The sequence below is a fragment of the Pavona decussata genome, unplaced genomic scaffold, assembly GCF_977016875.1.
Source record: "Pavona decussata unplaced genomic scaffold, jaPavDecu1.1 SCAFFOLD_51, whole genome shotgun sequence".
NCBI classification, from domain to species: Eukaryota; Metazoa; Cnidaria; class Anthozoa; order Scleractinia; family Agariciidae; genus Pavona; species Pavona decussata.
The window spans coordinates 3196417-3209571 of record NW_028145473.1 but is presented as its reverse complement, the minus strand read 5'-3'; the positions used below and the strand labels follow the sequence as shown (position 1 = coordinate 3209571).

The 13155-nt window shown below is 37.6% G+C and overlaps 1 protein-coding gene and 1 pseudogene across 1 annotated transcript; both read left to right on the top strand.

Moving 5' to 3' along the window:
* The first annotated feature begins 1588 nt into the window (after positions 1-1588).
* Positions 1589-13155, top strand: part of LOC146481088 (uncharacterized) — a 45086-nt pseudogene continuing 33519 nt past the window's right edge.
* On the top strand, positions 7371-11395 carry LOC146481090 (uncharacterized). Its single transcript, XM_085108584.1, has 3 exons — positions 7371-7683; positions 8194-8334; positions 10566-11395. Exons 1-3 carry the CDS (start codon positions 7371-7373, stop codon positions 11045-11047), a joined length of 936 nt encoding a protein of 311 aa, XP_084964710.1. The 3' UTR covers positions 11048-11395.

Genomic DNA, 13155 nt, shown 5'->3' with positions numbered 1-13155 from the left:
CGGTGCAGGTGTAAGCATAACATTTTGCTCACTGTATATCTTCCAGCATCTACAACAAACTCAAACGTTAAGGGCCTTCTACCGTATTTGGTAAGAATGTTTTCTTTTCTGTAGCCTTACAACTACAAAGGGGTCATCATCTATTTAGTGAAAATGTTCTCACTTTTAAGGTATAAGGACTGTTGAAGGATTGATAATCTTTTTGACAACAGTGTTTTCATCCCTTTTACATGACAACTGTTAAAGGATTCATAACGTATTTGGAAAGAAAGGTTTCGTATTCTTGAAGCATTAGAATTATTAAGAAACGTTTGTTACTTTTAATGATCTCGAACAAATAGGGAGAAACGATAGCACGACGGTAACGCCATCAAAAAGATCCGTTAGAAATAAGTATTCCTGTCATGTGATCAATTTTTTTTGCAAACCGTTAAACTTGCAAAATATGAAGGAATTATACTGAGGAATATCTACGATCATTTTTCGCCCAACGTAAAGCTGTTTCCCTTTCTTGGTAATTCTTTGACCTTATCATTTTAAGAAGAGTTTGGTGAGTGGCGTACGCTTGTGCCAGGGCGCATTTCTACTCGTTAAGACTAGGGAAAATAAACCTATGCATAAAATGAGCTTCATGAGTTCTTGAAGCAAAAAATCTTCCAACAATTCCTAAACTGTGGGCCATATTTTTGTTTACAGTTTAAACTAAGTACCAGCATGTGTGCGGCACAAAACAATTCAAAATTTCGCCGAAATGGTACACGACTGATCAAGGATCAGAACCAGCCGAATTACTTTACCCTTTGGCTACAGAGGCCGCTCACGCAACCGAAAAAATTTCAACCGATTGGGATGCCTCCTCCTGACATCGAAGGCAATTTGAGAGGCTATATCAAACACTCCAAAGAGCGTTTTATCCGATTTTGTAAACACCTCAAAGTTGGTTCACAAAAAAGGCTGGGCCGCGACCCACCTCTTGGTTTTTTTAAGGAAAATGTAACACTTCAAAAATTATGGGAAGGTGACCCTCGAAGGCTGCATAGTAATAAATATTATGAAAACATAAGAAAACGAATTGAGACGATCAGGAGAAGGCCCACATGAATGAAACTGTAAGATAAAAAACCAATAGTTACTGTTAACATGCTTATTGATAAAATAAAAAACAAACAAAACAAAAACAGAGCTATGTGCCGTAACTGTTGTGCCGCTACAAACATTGAGTTGCTAGGGCTAAAGTTCGGTACAACATTCCTAGGGTTTACTCAGAGTCAATTATCTGATCCGTCAGTTATGACGTGGGATAATATTGCTAAGACATAAAATAAGAGAAGGAATGCTTGCCACGTTTTATATAAAAGTCAGTCTCTACAATTTCTTTTAAAAGTCTCTCGTGGAATTTTCTTCTTTATCACTTTAAGTAACAAATATTTAATGAACTAATTTTAATCAGTAAAAGCATTGTACTGTTTACAGTCGGATTTGGAGAAACTATAAGAGTGCCACTGTTGGCTTTGACGCCGATAAACTAAAAACAACATACAAAACACGGTGCAGGTGCAGGCATAACATTTTGGTCACTGTATATCTTCCTGTATTTGATGGTAATTTCTCTTCACTACTCAAGACTCTACAAAAACCTCACACGTTAAGGGCCTTCTACGGTATTTGGTAAGAATGTTTTCTTTTCTGTAGCCTTAGAACTACAAAGTGTTCATCATCTTTTTAGTGAGAATGTTCTCATTTTTAAGATATAAAGACTGTTAAAGGATTCATAATCTGTTTGACAACAGTCTTTTCACCCCTTTTTACAAAACAACTGTTAAAGGATTCATAACGTATTTGGAAAGAAAGGTTTTATTCTTGCAGCATTAGAATTGTTAGGAAACGTTTGTTACTTTTAATGATCTCGAACAAATAGGGAGAAACGATAGCACGACGGTAACGCCATCAAAAAGGTCCGTTAGAAATAAGTATTCCCGTCTTGTGATCAATTTTTTTGCAAACCGTTTAACTTGCAAAATATGAAGGAATTATATTGAAGAACATCGACGATCATTTTTCGCCCAACGTAAAGCTGTTTTCCTTTCTTGGTAATTCTTTGACCTTATCATTTTAAGAAGAGTTTGGTGAGTGGCGTACGCTTGTGCCAGGGCGCATTTCTTCTCGTTAAGACAAGGAAAAATAAACTTATGCGTAACAGGAGCTTCATGAGTTCTTGAAGCAAAAAATCTTCCAACAATTCATAAACTGTGGGCCATATTTTTATATACAGTTTAAACTAAGTACCAGCATGTGCGCGGTACAAAACAATTCAAAATTTCGCCGAAATGGTACACGATCGGTCAAGGATCAGAACCAGCCGAATTACTTTATCCTTTGGCTACAGAGGACGCTCACGCAACCGCAAATATTTCAACCGATTAGGATGCCTCCTCCTAACATCGAAGGCAATTTGAGAGGCTATATCAAACACTCCAAAGAGCGTTTCATCCGACTTTGTAAACACTTCAAAGTTGGTTCACAAAAAAGGCTGGGCCGCAACCCACCTCTTGGTTTTTTTAAGGAAAACATAACCCTTCAAATATTATGGGAAGGTGACCATCAAAGGCTGGATAATATTAAAAATTATGAAAACATAAAAAGCCGAATTGAGACGATCAGGAGAAGGCCCACATGAATGAGACTGCAAGATATAAACCAGCAGTTACTATTAACATGCTTATTGATAAAGTTAAAAAAAATCGAAACAAACAAAACAAAAAACAGAGCTATGTGCCGTAACTGTTGTGCCGCTAAAAACATTGAGTTGCTAGGGCTAAAGTTCGGTACAACATTCCTAGAGTTTACTCAGAGTCAATTATCTGGATCCGTCAGTTATGACGTGGGATAATATTGCTTAGACGTAAAATAAGAGAAGGAATGCTTGCCACGTCTTACATAAAAGTCAGTCTCTACAATATCTTTTAAAAGTCTTTCGTGGAATTTTCTTCTTTATCACTTTAAGTAACAAATATTTAATGAACTAATTTTAATCAGTAAAAGCATTGTACTGTTTACAGTCGGATTTGGAGAAACTATAAGAGTGTCACTGTTGGCTTTGACGCCGATAAACTAAAAACAACATACAAAACAGGTTGTAGGTGCAGGCATTACATTTTGGTCACTGTATATCTTCCTGTATTTAATGGTAATTTCTCTTCACTACTCAAGACTCTACAAAAACCTCACAGAATAAATGCATGCCACGTCTTACATAAAAGTCAGTCTATATAATTCCTTTTGAACGTCTTTCGTGGAATTTTCTTATTAGTGAACTAATTTTAATAAATAAAAGCATTGACCTGTTTACAGTCGGACTTGGAGAAACTATAAGAGTGCCACTGTTGGCTTTGACGCCGATGAACTGAAAATATAACATGTTTAAAACATTTTGTAAGACAAAACACGGTGCAGGTGTAAGCATAACATTTTGCTCACTGTATATCTTCCAGCATCTACAACAAACTCAAACGTTAAGGGCCTTCTACCGTATTTGGTAAGAATGTTTTCTTTTCTGTAGCCTTACAACTACAAAGGGGTCATCATCTATTTAGTGAAAATGTTCTCATTTTTAAGGTATAAGAACTGTTGAAGGATTGATAATCTTTTTGACAACAGTGTTTTCATCTCTTTCACATGACAACTGTTAAAGGATTCATAACGTATTTGGAAAGAAAGGTTTTATTCTTGTAGGATAAGAATTGTTAAGAAACGTTTGTTACTTTTAATGATCTCGAACAAATAGGGAGAAACGAAAGCACGACGGTAACGCCATCAAAAAGGTCCGTTAAAAATAAGTATTCACGTCATGTGATCTATTTTTTTCCAAGCCGTTTAACTTGGAAAATATGAAGGAATTATACAGGAACATTCACGATCATTTTTCACTTAACGTAAAGCTGTTTTCCTTTCTTGGTAATTCTTTGACCTTATCATTTTAAGAAGAGTTTGGTGAGTGGCGTACGCTTGTGCCAGGGCGCATTTCTACTCGTTAAGACAAGGAAAAATAAACCTATGCGTAACAGGAGCTTCATAAGTTCTTAAAACAAAAAATCTTCCAACAATTCATAAACTGTGGGCCATATTTTTGTTTACAGTTTAAACTAAGTACCAGCATGTGCGCGGTACAAAACAATTCATAATTTCGCCAAAATGGTACACGATTGGTCAAGGATCAGAACCAGCCGAATTACTTTATCCTTTGGCTACAGAGGACGCTCACGCAACCGCAAATATTTCAACCGATTAGGATGCCTCCTCCTAACATCGAAGGCAATTTGAGAGGCTATATCAAACACTCCAAAGAGCGTTTCATTCTATTTCGTAAACACCTCAAAGTTGGTTCACAAAAAAGGATGGGCGGCAACCCACCTCTTGTTTTTTTTATAAGGAAAATGTAACACTTCAAATATTATGGGAAGGTGACCATCGAAGGCTGGATAATAATAAAAATTATGAAAACATAAGAAGTCGAATTGAGACGATCAGGAGAAGGCCCACATGAATGAAACTGTAACATGTAAACCAACAGTTACTATAAAAAACAAACAAAATAAAAACAGAGCTATGTGCCGCAACTGTTGTGCCGCTACAAACATTGAGTTGCTAGGGCTAAAGTTTTGTACGACATTCCTAGGGTTTACTGAGAGTCAATTATCTGATCCGTCAGTTATGACGTGGGATAATATTGCTAAGACGTAAAATAAGAGAAGGAATGCTTGCCACGTCTTACATAAAAGTCAGTCTCTACAATATCTTTTAAAAGTCTTTCGTGGAATTTTCTTCTTTATCACTTTAAGTAACAAATATTTAATGAACTAATTTTAATCAGTAAAAGCATTGTACTGTTTACAGTCGGATTTGGAGAAACTATAAGAGTGCCACTGTTTGCTTTGACGCCGATAAACTAAAAATAACATACAAAACACGTTGTAGGTGCAGGCATTACATTTTGGTCACTGTATATCTTCCTGTATTTAATGGTAATTTCTCTTCACTACTCAAGACTCTACAAAAACCTCACAGAATAAATGCATGCCACGTCTTACATAAAAGTCAGTCTATATAATTTCTTTTGAACGTCTTTCGTGGAATTTTCTTATTGGTAAACTAATTTTAATAAATAAAAGCATTGACCTGATTACAGTCGGACTTGGAGAAACTATAAGAGTGCCACTGTTGGCTTTGACACCGATGAACTGAAAATATAACATGTTTAAAAGTAACATTTTGTAAGACAAAACACGGTGCAGGTGTAAGCATTACAGTTTGCTCACTGTATAATTCTTCCAGCATCTACAACAAACTCAAACGTTAAGGGCCTTCTACCGTATTTGGTAAGAATGTTTTCTTTTCTGTAGCCTTACAACTATAAAAGGGGTCATCATCTATTTAGTGAGAATGTTCTCATTTTTAAGGTATAAGAACTGTTAAAGGATTCAAAATCTGTTTGACAACAGTGTTTTGATCCCTTTTACATGATAGCTGTTAAAGGTTCATAACATTTTTGGAAAGAGAGGTTTTATTCTTGTAGCATCAGAGTTGTTACGAAACATTTGTTACTTTTGGTGATGTCAAACAAATAGTGAACAAACGAAAGCTCGTCGGTAACGACAACGAAAAAGTCCATTAGAAAATATTCACTTTGTTGTGTTATCTATTTTGCGAATATTTCAATTCGTTCAACTTGTACAACTTGAGCGAATTAAGAAATACAGGAACGAATTAACTGATACAGGAACATAATTAGTAGCAACGGTTTTTAAGTCCAGAAAGTGAAAGATAAATTCATCGTCTTGATCTAACGTTCTCCTTCAAAGTTCGAAATTTTGGACATGCCAATGAACTATATAGCGACGACGTCAACGACAACTGGAACGACACACACACAAAAAAAAAGATAATAATAATAATAATAATAATTAATTTTACTTGGGTTACTTCGTGATTATTTTTACTCGTTTAAAACGGTCCAGAGTGCTAGTTTTCCTAATAAATCCTATTGTATTGCAGCTTGGTCGTTACCGTCGCCGCCCTCATTGCTTAAGTTCCCTTCGTAAGAAAGTAAAAAAAATGTACTATTTACATACGTGCGTTGGGCGTTTGGTAATTAAAATAAAAAATATGACAGCATTTTATCCAAGCCTAGAGAAGACACCTTGTTTCTTTTTTCGTAGAGTAAGCAAAGATGTGTGTTCATCTGTTATGATGTTTATTATTGAAAAGCAATTGAAGACTTGCACTGGTTTTCGTTAAACCACAAGACATTTGGTCGCAATCCACTTCGTTCGTTGTATGGACCTTTAATTGAACGTTAGATTATAAACTTTGAAGCTAACAGACTGACCAAAAGCGAATTAGCATGAAAAAAGGATGTCCTAAACAGTTGCTGAGAATGAAAAACAGTAGGAAGGACTTGATATTGTGTTTTACCAAGGTTTCAAAACACGTACAACTTAATAAACTGGATTATCCTGATAGATTTGCCAAAACTTTAAATTATTTATCAAGAGAGACTTTCGCAGAGTGCACGAAAGGAACTTAAGCAGCTTCGAATATTATTTTAATATGAACGTCAGAGAAAGTGATCCAGCTTTAAGTATTGTTATTACCTTATCCATACAAAATAGAACAGAGAATGTTTTAATCACAACATCGTTTCCAAAAACTTTTATTTTCTATAATTTCCAGGATAATGCCATCCTACGGAGATTCACATATCGTCTACGATGAAACTCTAGCAAATGCCTACCTTTTTCTGACAAATACTCGCCTTTCGTTTTTATTTGAAAAGTCATAAACGTTTTCCTAATTCTCTAATTACACATATCTCGCAGAAAAAGATGCGTTTTCAACCTTCTTCAGTTTAGAAGGCTTTTCCAAAAAAAAAAAAAAAAAAAATCCCCTTTGGACGAATACGATAGAAAAACATGTTTGCTTCCAAATGAAGACGCATTAGACGGTTCCCAGGAGGTCTGGCTCGGCTTCAACGCTCATTTAAGAAAATTGAGGAAACACAGTTCATTTATCTTTTAGGCATGTTAGCTCGTTTAATGGAACGGTTGGAGGCAGTGGGCACGCGAAAAACACCAGCTTCAAGGGGAGGGGAGTGAAAAGTTACGATTCATGATGAGCCAGTGGTATGACCTTTTTATTAATCATGCGAAAAAGCAAAGAAAAGAAAAAAAGTCCCATAGAAGTTCATGACAATATTGTTAAGTCACTTAATCTCTAATTACACCTTTCAATTTAGGAAAATAAAAGCTTTTATACAACGAAATATTTGTATTTTTTAACGGTATTGGCATGATTTTTTCTCATATTAGGCTGACATGAATCCACGAATTTGGTTGTCATTTTCGTTTCTTATGTCTGGGATTGTTCCTGATGGAGCCGCTGACCAATGCCATGAAAAAGAATACTCCGTGTATGGAATGTTCCTTAAAGGCCACACGTTTAAAACGGTTCAGGCTGGATTTCCGACTGAGTGTTATCTCAGATGCGAGCGAGAGATTAGATGCCAGAGCTATAACGTCATCATTGGCAGAAATATCTGCGAGCTGAATTCCAGAACAAAAGAAGCCAGACCAGAAGACTTCATGCCTGATAGGCACAGATTCTACATGAGGCGTGCATTTGACCGAGGTAATTTTCTAGATTCCAAGTAACTTGTCAATGAGTTTGCAAGTGATTTCCTATTAAAAGGTATATAAGGGCACCGTGCCCTTATGGTTAGCGTGAGATGATTGATAATTAATCTGTAGTCTCCATCAAGCAACAGTTTCATAGACTATCGAGACTATCTTCTCCAGCGTATGTAGTATAATCCCCCATTAGGTTCTAAGAATATCATAATCGGATTTGTTAGCTCTAATTTACTGAGCTGAAAATATCTGATGCTTAAAATTATGCTTTTCAAGGGTAGATCGCGAGCTATAGTCAGTGAGTGTTTCGATTATGACGTTTTGGCAGTAGACCACGGTATATTTAAGTACCTATACATCTCTCTCTTAAAAACCCTTTTTTTTCTATATGCTGGATAGTTAAATTACTATAATTCCGCAGTACGATAAAGATACATTTCAACTTCCTGAGTCCATCACTGTTGTTATTGAAGATAATGATTTTTGATCGTTTTCTTCTCTTATCGTTCAGCACCGTTAGGCTCTATTAAAGACCTTGCTGCCGAATCATGTAGTGAAATTATGGCAAGTGAAGGAGACGAAATGGCTAAAAACGAGCACTGGATTTACTCAGATGGAAATGGCAGTCAGGTAATCCTGGCTAAATGTGAAGGTACAGCATTTTTTCAAAAGTTTTCCGACACTGAATCTCGAATGTTTTAACCCGTTTTCTCAAGGGGTGCCTTGGGAGCTTGCCTTTGGTACCCATCATCTTCAAACTGAAGATGCACAAGAAGACTGCTTGCAGGAAATTAACATGGCTTTGTACTCGGGATAGGCTACCTATATTTGGTCGATACACACGACAGGTCATTTTGCAGAGACAGCTTCAGTTGCCTGTAAATGTCAAGCTTTAGTCACATATGGTATATCGGGGAGAACGATGGAAATCTTAGGAGAATAATTCCAAGCCCTAGCCCCACTATTTATTCAAGTTTGACCAGGCATAGTTTACTGTACTTTTTTCCGAAGACAGGTTCCAATTTGTCCGCCAACTTTAAACAGTGTACTTCTGCCCACTTGGTAGGCAGATTAAAATATTTGACAATTATTGGACGAGGTTGAGCAAAGTATCGTGGTTTGTCAGTTGTAAGCCGATCAGTTATTTGCCGAAGCCAAAGGCTGAGTAAAGTAACTGATCTTCTAGACAGTGACAAACCACGATATTTTTCGATAACAAAGTTTAATCATTGTTTTATCATTCGATCAACGATTTTTTTTTCTGGCCTCAGCATAAAATTTCCTCTGGACAATTGCCAACTTGTCTTTCGATGAGACGAGTGGGGGCAACTTTTTCTGCTTTTTGAGTATTCTCACTGCTCTACCTAACTCAGGGAAGCGATCTGCCATTTTCACACAAGAGCGTGGTTTCAATTACACATGCGCAGAATATAATTTGCAGCAAAACATTGTTGAAGCCCTGTTAGGGTGTTAAGATTACGGATTATTGGCCACTAAATTTAATGATAATGGAATATTATCGGTCATTATCGAAGCGACTATTTTTACATAAAATTGTATTAAGGACGGTGCCTACTAATATCGAAGTATTTTTGCGCGGTTTGCGACTATGCGGGAAAAGCAGATCTTAGGAAGGCCTATTGGAATCCAAAACGAAAAGTGGGGGTAACCACGCATTTTTCAGAGATAATTAAGCAATAATATCTCTAAAAAGCGCCAAAATATGAAGCAATGTATGGGATTTTTTCCTAAATTGAAGCTTAATTATCTCTGAAAAATACATGGTTACCCCCAATTTTCTTTCGAGATACCAAAAGCGTTTGCTAAGTTCTGCTTTCTCCACATAGTTTTAAACCGCGCAAAAATATTCCTGTATTAGCAGGCACCACCCATAGGAAACCCGAGTATCTCGAGATGCGCAGAACGTATGCGCAGTAACAATAGTAGGCACCGTCCTTAAAAGGTCATAAAAGCTATAAAAAGAAAGACACATGCTTATCTCCAGTGAGGTCTCTTGGTCAAAAATCCGAGCCCGCGATGCCTGTATATTATAGGTCATAACACTTTCATGAACACATGCATTGAAAGGTCACCGCCTAAGTAACCACCCCTACGTTTCATCAGGGGTATGAAAATGCAACCCTGTGAATACCTGACACACAGTACCTACAATCAACTACAAAAGGGTTGGGATAAATTTGCAATTACGATGTTTCCCTAGGCACGCCACAGCGTCCCTTTCCCGACCCCACCTCATCACAATGGTGAGCCTGTGTAATAAAATGTCTTGAAGATTTCAACATTATATTGAGGGGAGAGGTGGAGTTAGTAAGATGGGCTTTAAACAAAAAACATGTCTTCATTGGTCAGCCACACTAAAATTAGTAGGACTTTGTAACATTTGTCCCAAGACGTTTTATCCTTGATTGTATGGCTATTCATGTGACATAAGTTTGCAATTTGGGATTTAAAGTATATATAGATTGTGTTAGATTTTTATTTTACAAAATTGGGGTACGGATTATTTCCAAAAGTTACCCAGGATTATGGATTATTCAGACCCCCCTAACAGGGCCTCATTGTTGGACAGTATTGCGCATGAGCAGAGCATTATTTGTAAGCAGTTATTCGTAGGCCGCGTGATTAGCTCTCGGCCAATGAAAATGAAGAAAAAATGTATCGAATGATAATAAGATTTGCTGTTTGAAATAAAACGTTTTTAGCAGAACTTTGTTATGGTGGTGCTTGCTTTTCAGCTTTTTTCAAAGTATAAAATAGCAATGAATGAGCAAATAAAACACGACTCATACCTGTAGAATGCAAAACTAAGGTATACCTGTCCGCTTGGGATAATAGAGGTTGATGTAGTATTTTCACTTTTAGACAACTGGCAGAAGATCAACGAAGATCCTGTTTGCTTTGGAGGCAGAAATGATACTTACGGTGCTTTCTACATCACCAAGACTGGCCATGTCAATACCATGAAGCTTGTTCATAAAAATGGGTCGATACACTGCAACCCGATTGATGGCGATTCCTATTGGACCTGCACGCATTCAGGTTATTCCAGTAAGCTGATGACAATGATTACAAACGCCCGCAAAGAAGTCCTTTTGCCACCGACGGAAGACTTGGAAGGATTTCGTTATAATGGTGCACCTGCTGGTTGCCAGAAGCCGCACTTTTACAGTCTTGGAGGGATTGGCATTAAATCCCCACAGTTGGTCTTTCGCAATCTTTCAAACCCCTTGTTTTTGTCACGTGGCCAAGAGTTGCAGATCTGGTATGGGCAGGACTTGGTAGGCTGTGCAGAAAATGACAACACTGGTACCACTTGCGTCGATGTGTATGCTTGGTACATCTAAACAACAACAGACCAGTACAACGAAGCTTCATGAATATTTAACGATACAAAACAACCAAACTGTTCTTTTTTTGGCTTTAAATGGCATTTCTCACTCTCGTTATTTTTTGTAGATCACTTTGAGCATCACTCAAGTTAGATTTTCTATTTTGTTATATTAACAGGTATTACAAGCTTGCAAAGAAAATAAATATTAAAATGGATTACATGTCAAGTTGAACCTGATATTTAAATTAATTGACACAGCTGGATGGCAAGGTTGGTGAAAACTAAGAAACAGTGCTGTGTAGTTTGCATGGCAACGCTTGACGTATTCAGGTGTAACCTGATATATGTAAGGAAGGCACTCAATAAAGGTTGGTGAAAACTAAGAGACAGTGCTGTGTAGTTTGCATGGCAACGCTTGACGTATTCAGGTGTAACCTGATATATGTAAGGAAGGCACTCAGTAAAAAGGAAGTAGATCGTAGCCGCAGGCTTGACCATGCTTAATCTTTCTTTTGGGAGAGAAACTCAATTACACACAGAGGAAGCTCCGCTGGGAGGTTCAATCCCTTACCCTTTGACATTCCAACTTTTTCAAAAACAGGTCTGTACTATATATGACCCACCCCCTCACTTACCTTCAGTTTGTAACCCCCTATATAGTGGTGCTTCTCCCCACCCGGTACTCACCTCTGGCTCTCAGGTTCATTGCTTTCGATTTTTTTTTTTTTTTTGCGTGTGATAATTAAAGGTTAGGACCTTAACTTTACTGGTCATCTCAAGACAAGGTTCATAGCACTTAGACGTTGATATCAGATGAAGGATCCAAACAAAATCACAATATTAGCTAATATTTTATCGTCAGTTACAAACAGTAATTTTGAAGCAGCTGGCGCCAAAGTATTTCATCTGCGTCTAAACAGTGTACTTTTTTTCACACGGCTCCAGGGAAGATTATTTCATGCAATGATACGGTTTCCTGTGTAAATAAAGATGATGATGATGATGAGGATGATGATGATGTTGATGGTTGTGTGGATTGCCGAGCAGGGTCTCGATTAAGAAACCTTAGCTCTTTCCAAATCGGATAGTGACAGGTCTCATTTGAGCGTGTTCAGAAACGGCGGAGTTCTTGGTACGGGTGAGTCGTATATCCCTGCTGTGCTCTTTGATCCCCTCCCGCATAGATCTCCCTATTTCCCCGATGTAGACTTTGCGCATTGGCAGGTAATCCTGTAGACCACGCCATCTTGTTCAGCCGGATTGACGGTGGCCCTAGTCTCACTTTATTAGTGTGACCCAAGGGTCGTGTCGGACATGGCAGGCGGAGAGGCTACTCCCTGGATATAGATTTATAGATTATATTACGGTTGGTGAGCGCGCACGATTTTTATTCACAAGCGCAGCGAGTGAGTTTGTTTTACACAACGAGTGAATACAAATCGTACAAGCGAACTAACCGTGAAATAACTTATTTATTATATACATACCGAGATTCATAAGCGAACAGAACTCAAAGATAAACATATGTTTATTTTCTTTCAAAGGAAAACAACGCGAGTTCAAGCCGCCTCACAGTTCGAGAGTTATACTTTACATTTAAATTATCAGACATGGGTTTAACTAAAAAGTGGCTTTAATTTATAACAGTTTGGAATGGTCTTTGAAATGTAATAGTGACGATGATGCCGTGAATGGCGGAGACGCTCTTAGGGCTCTTCACGCGTTTGTTCCCCATGAAGGGTGGGTGGTGGGGGGGGGGGGGGGAAGGAATGCAACTATTTTTCTCTGACTATAAACAAATTGTTAAAGCGGATTACCAATGTAAAAAATTTATAATTTTTTCTTTTTCGAAAAATTAATTCATGTCATAAACAGGGTAAGAGAAGTGCAAATATTTTTTTCATAAACAGGGTCAGGGTTTGACAGCCTTGGCAACACATTTCCACTTAGACTTGAGTTAGCCTCACAAACATTTGAGGTATTTGGGTAAAGGAGGAATCAAACAAGGAAGGCAAACTTGGGGTATGTCCTTGGGGGAGGCGTGACCATTTCCTTTTTGGTTTTGAGGATTCAAATGTTATGCAGCTGTTTGTGGCTGCCTCCTATCTTCAAATTTGTGTT

Excerpts from the sequence above, each read along its gene's own strand:
- LOC146481090 (XM_085108584.1), top strand. The coding sequence starts at position 7,371 with ATGAATCCACGAATTTGGTTGTCATTTTCGTTTCTTATGTCTGGGATT. Across the intron at positions 7,684-8,193 it reads GAGGCGTGCATTTGACCGAG|CACCGTTAGGCTCTATTAAA; the intron begins GTAATTTTCTAG and ends CTTATCGTTCAG. Across the intron at positions 8,335-10,565 it reads AATCCTGGCTAAATGTGAAG|ACAACTGGCAGAAGATCAAC; the intron begins GTACAGCATTTT and ends TTTCACTTTTAG.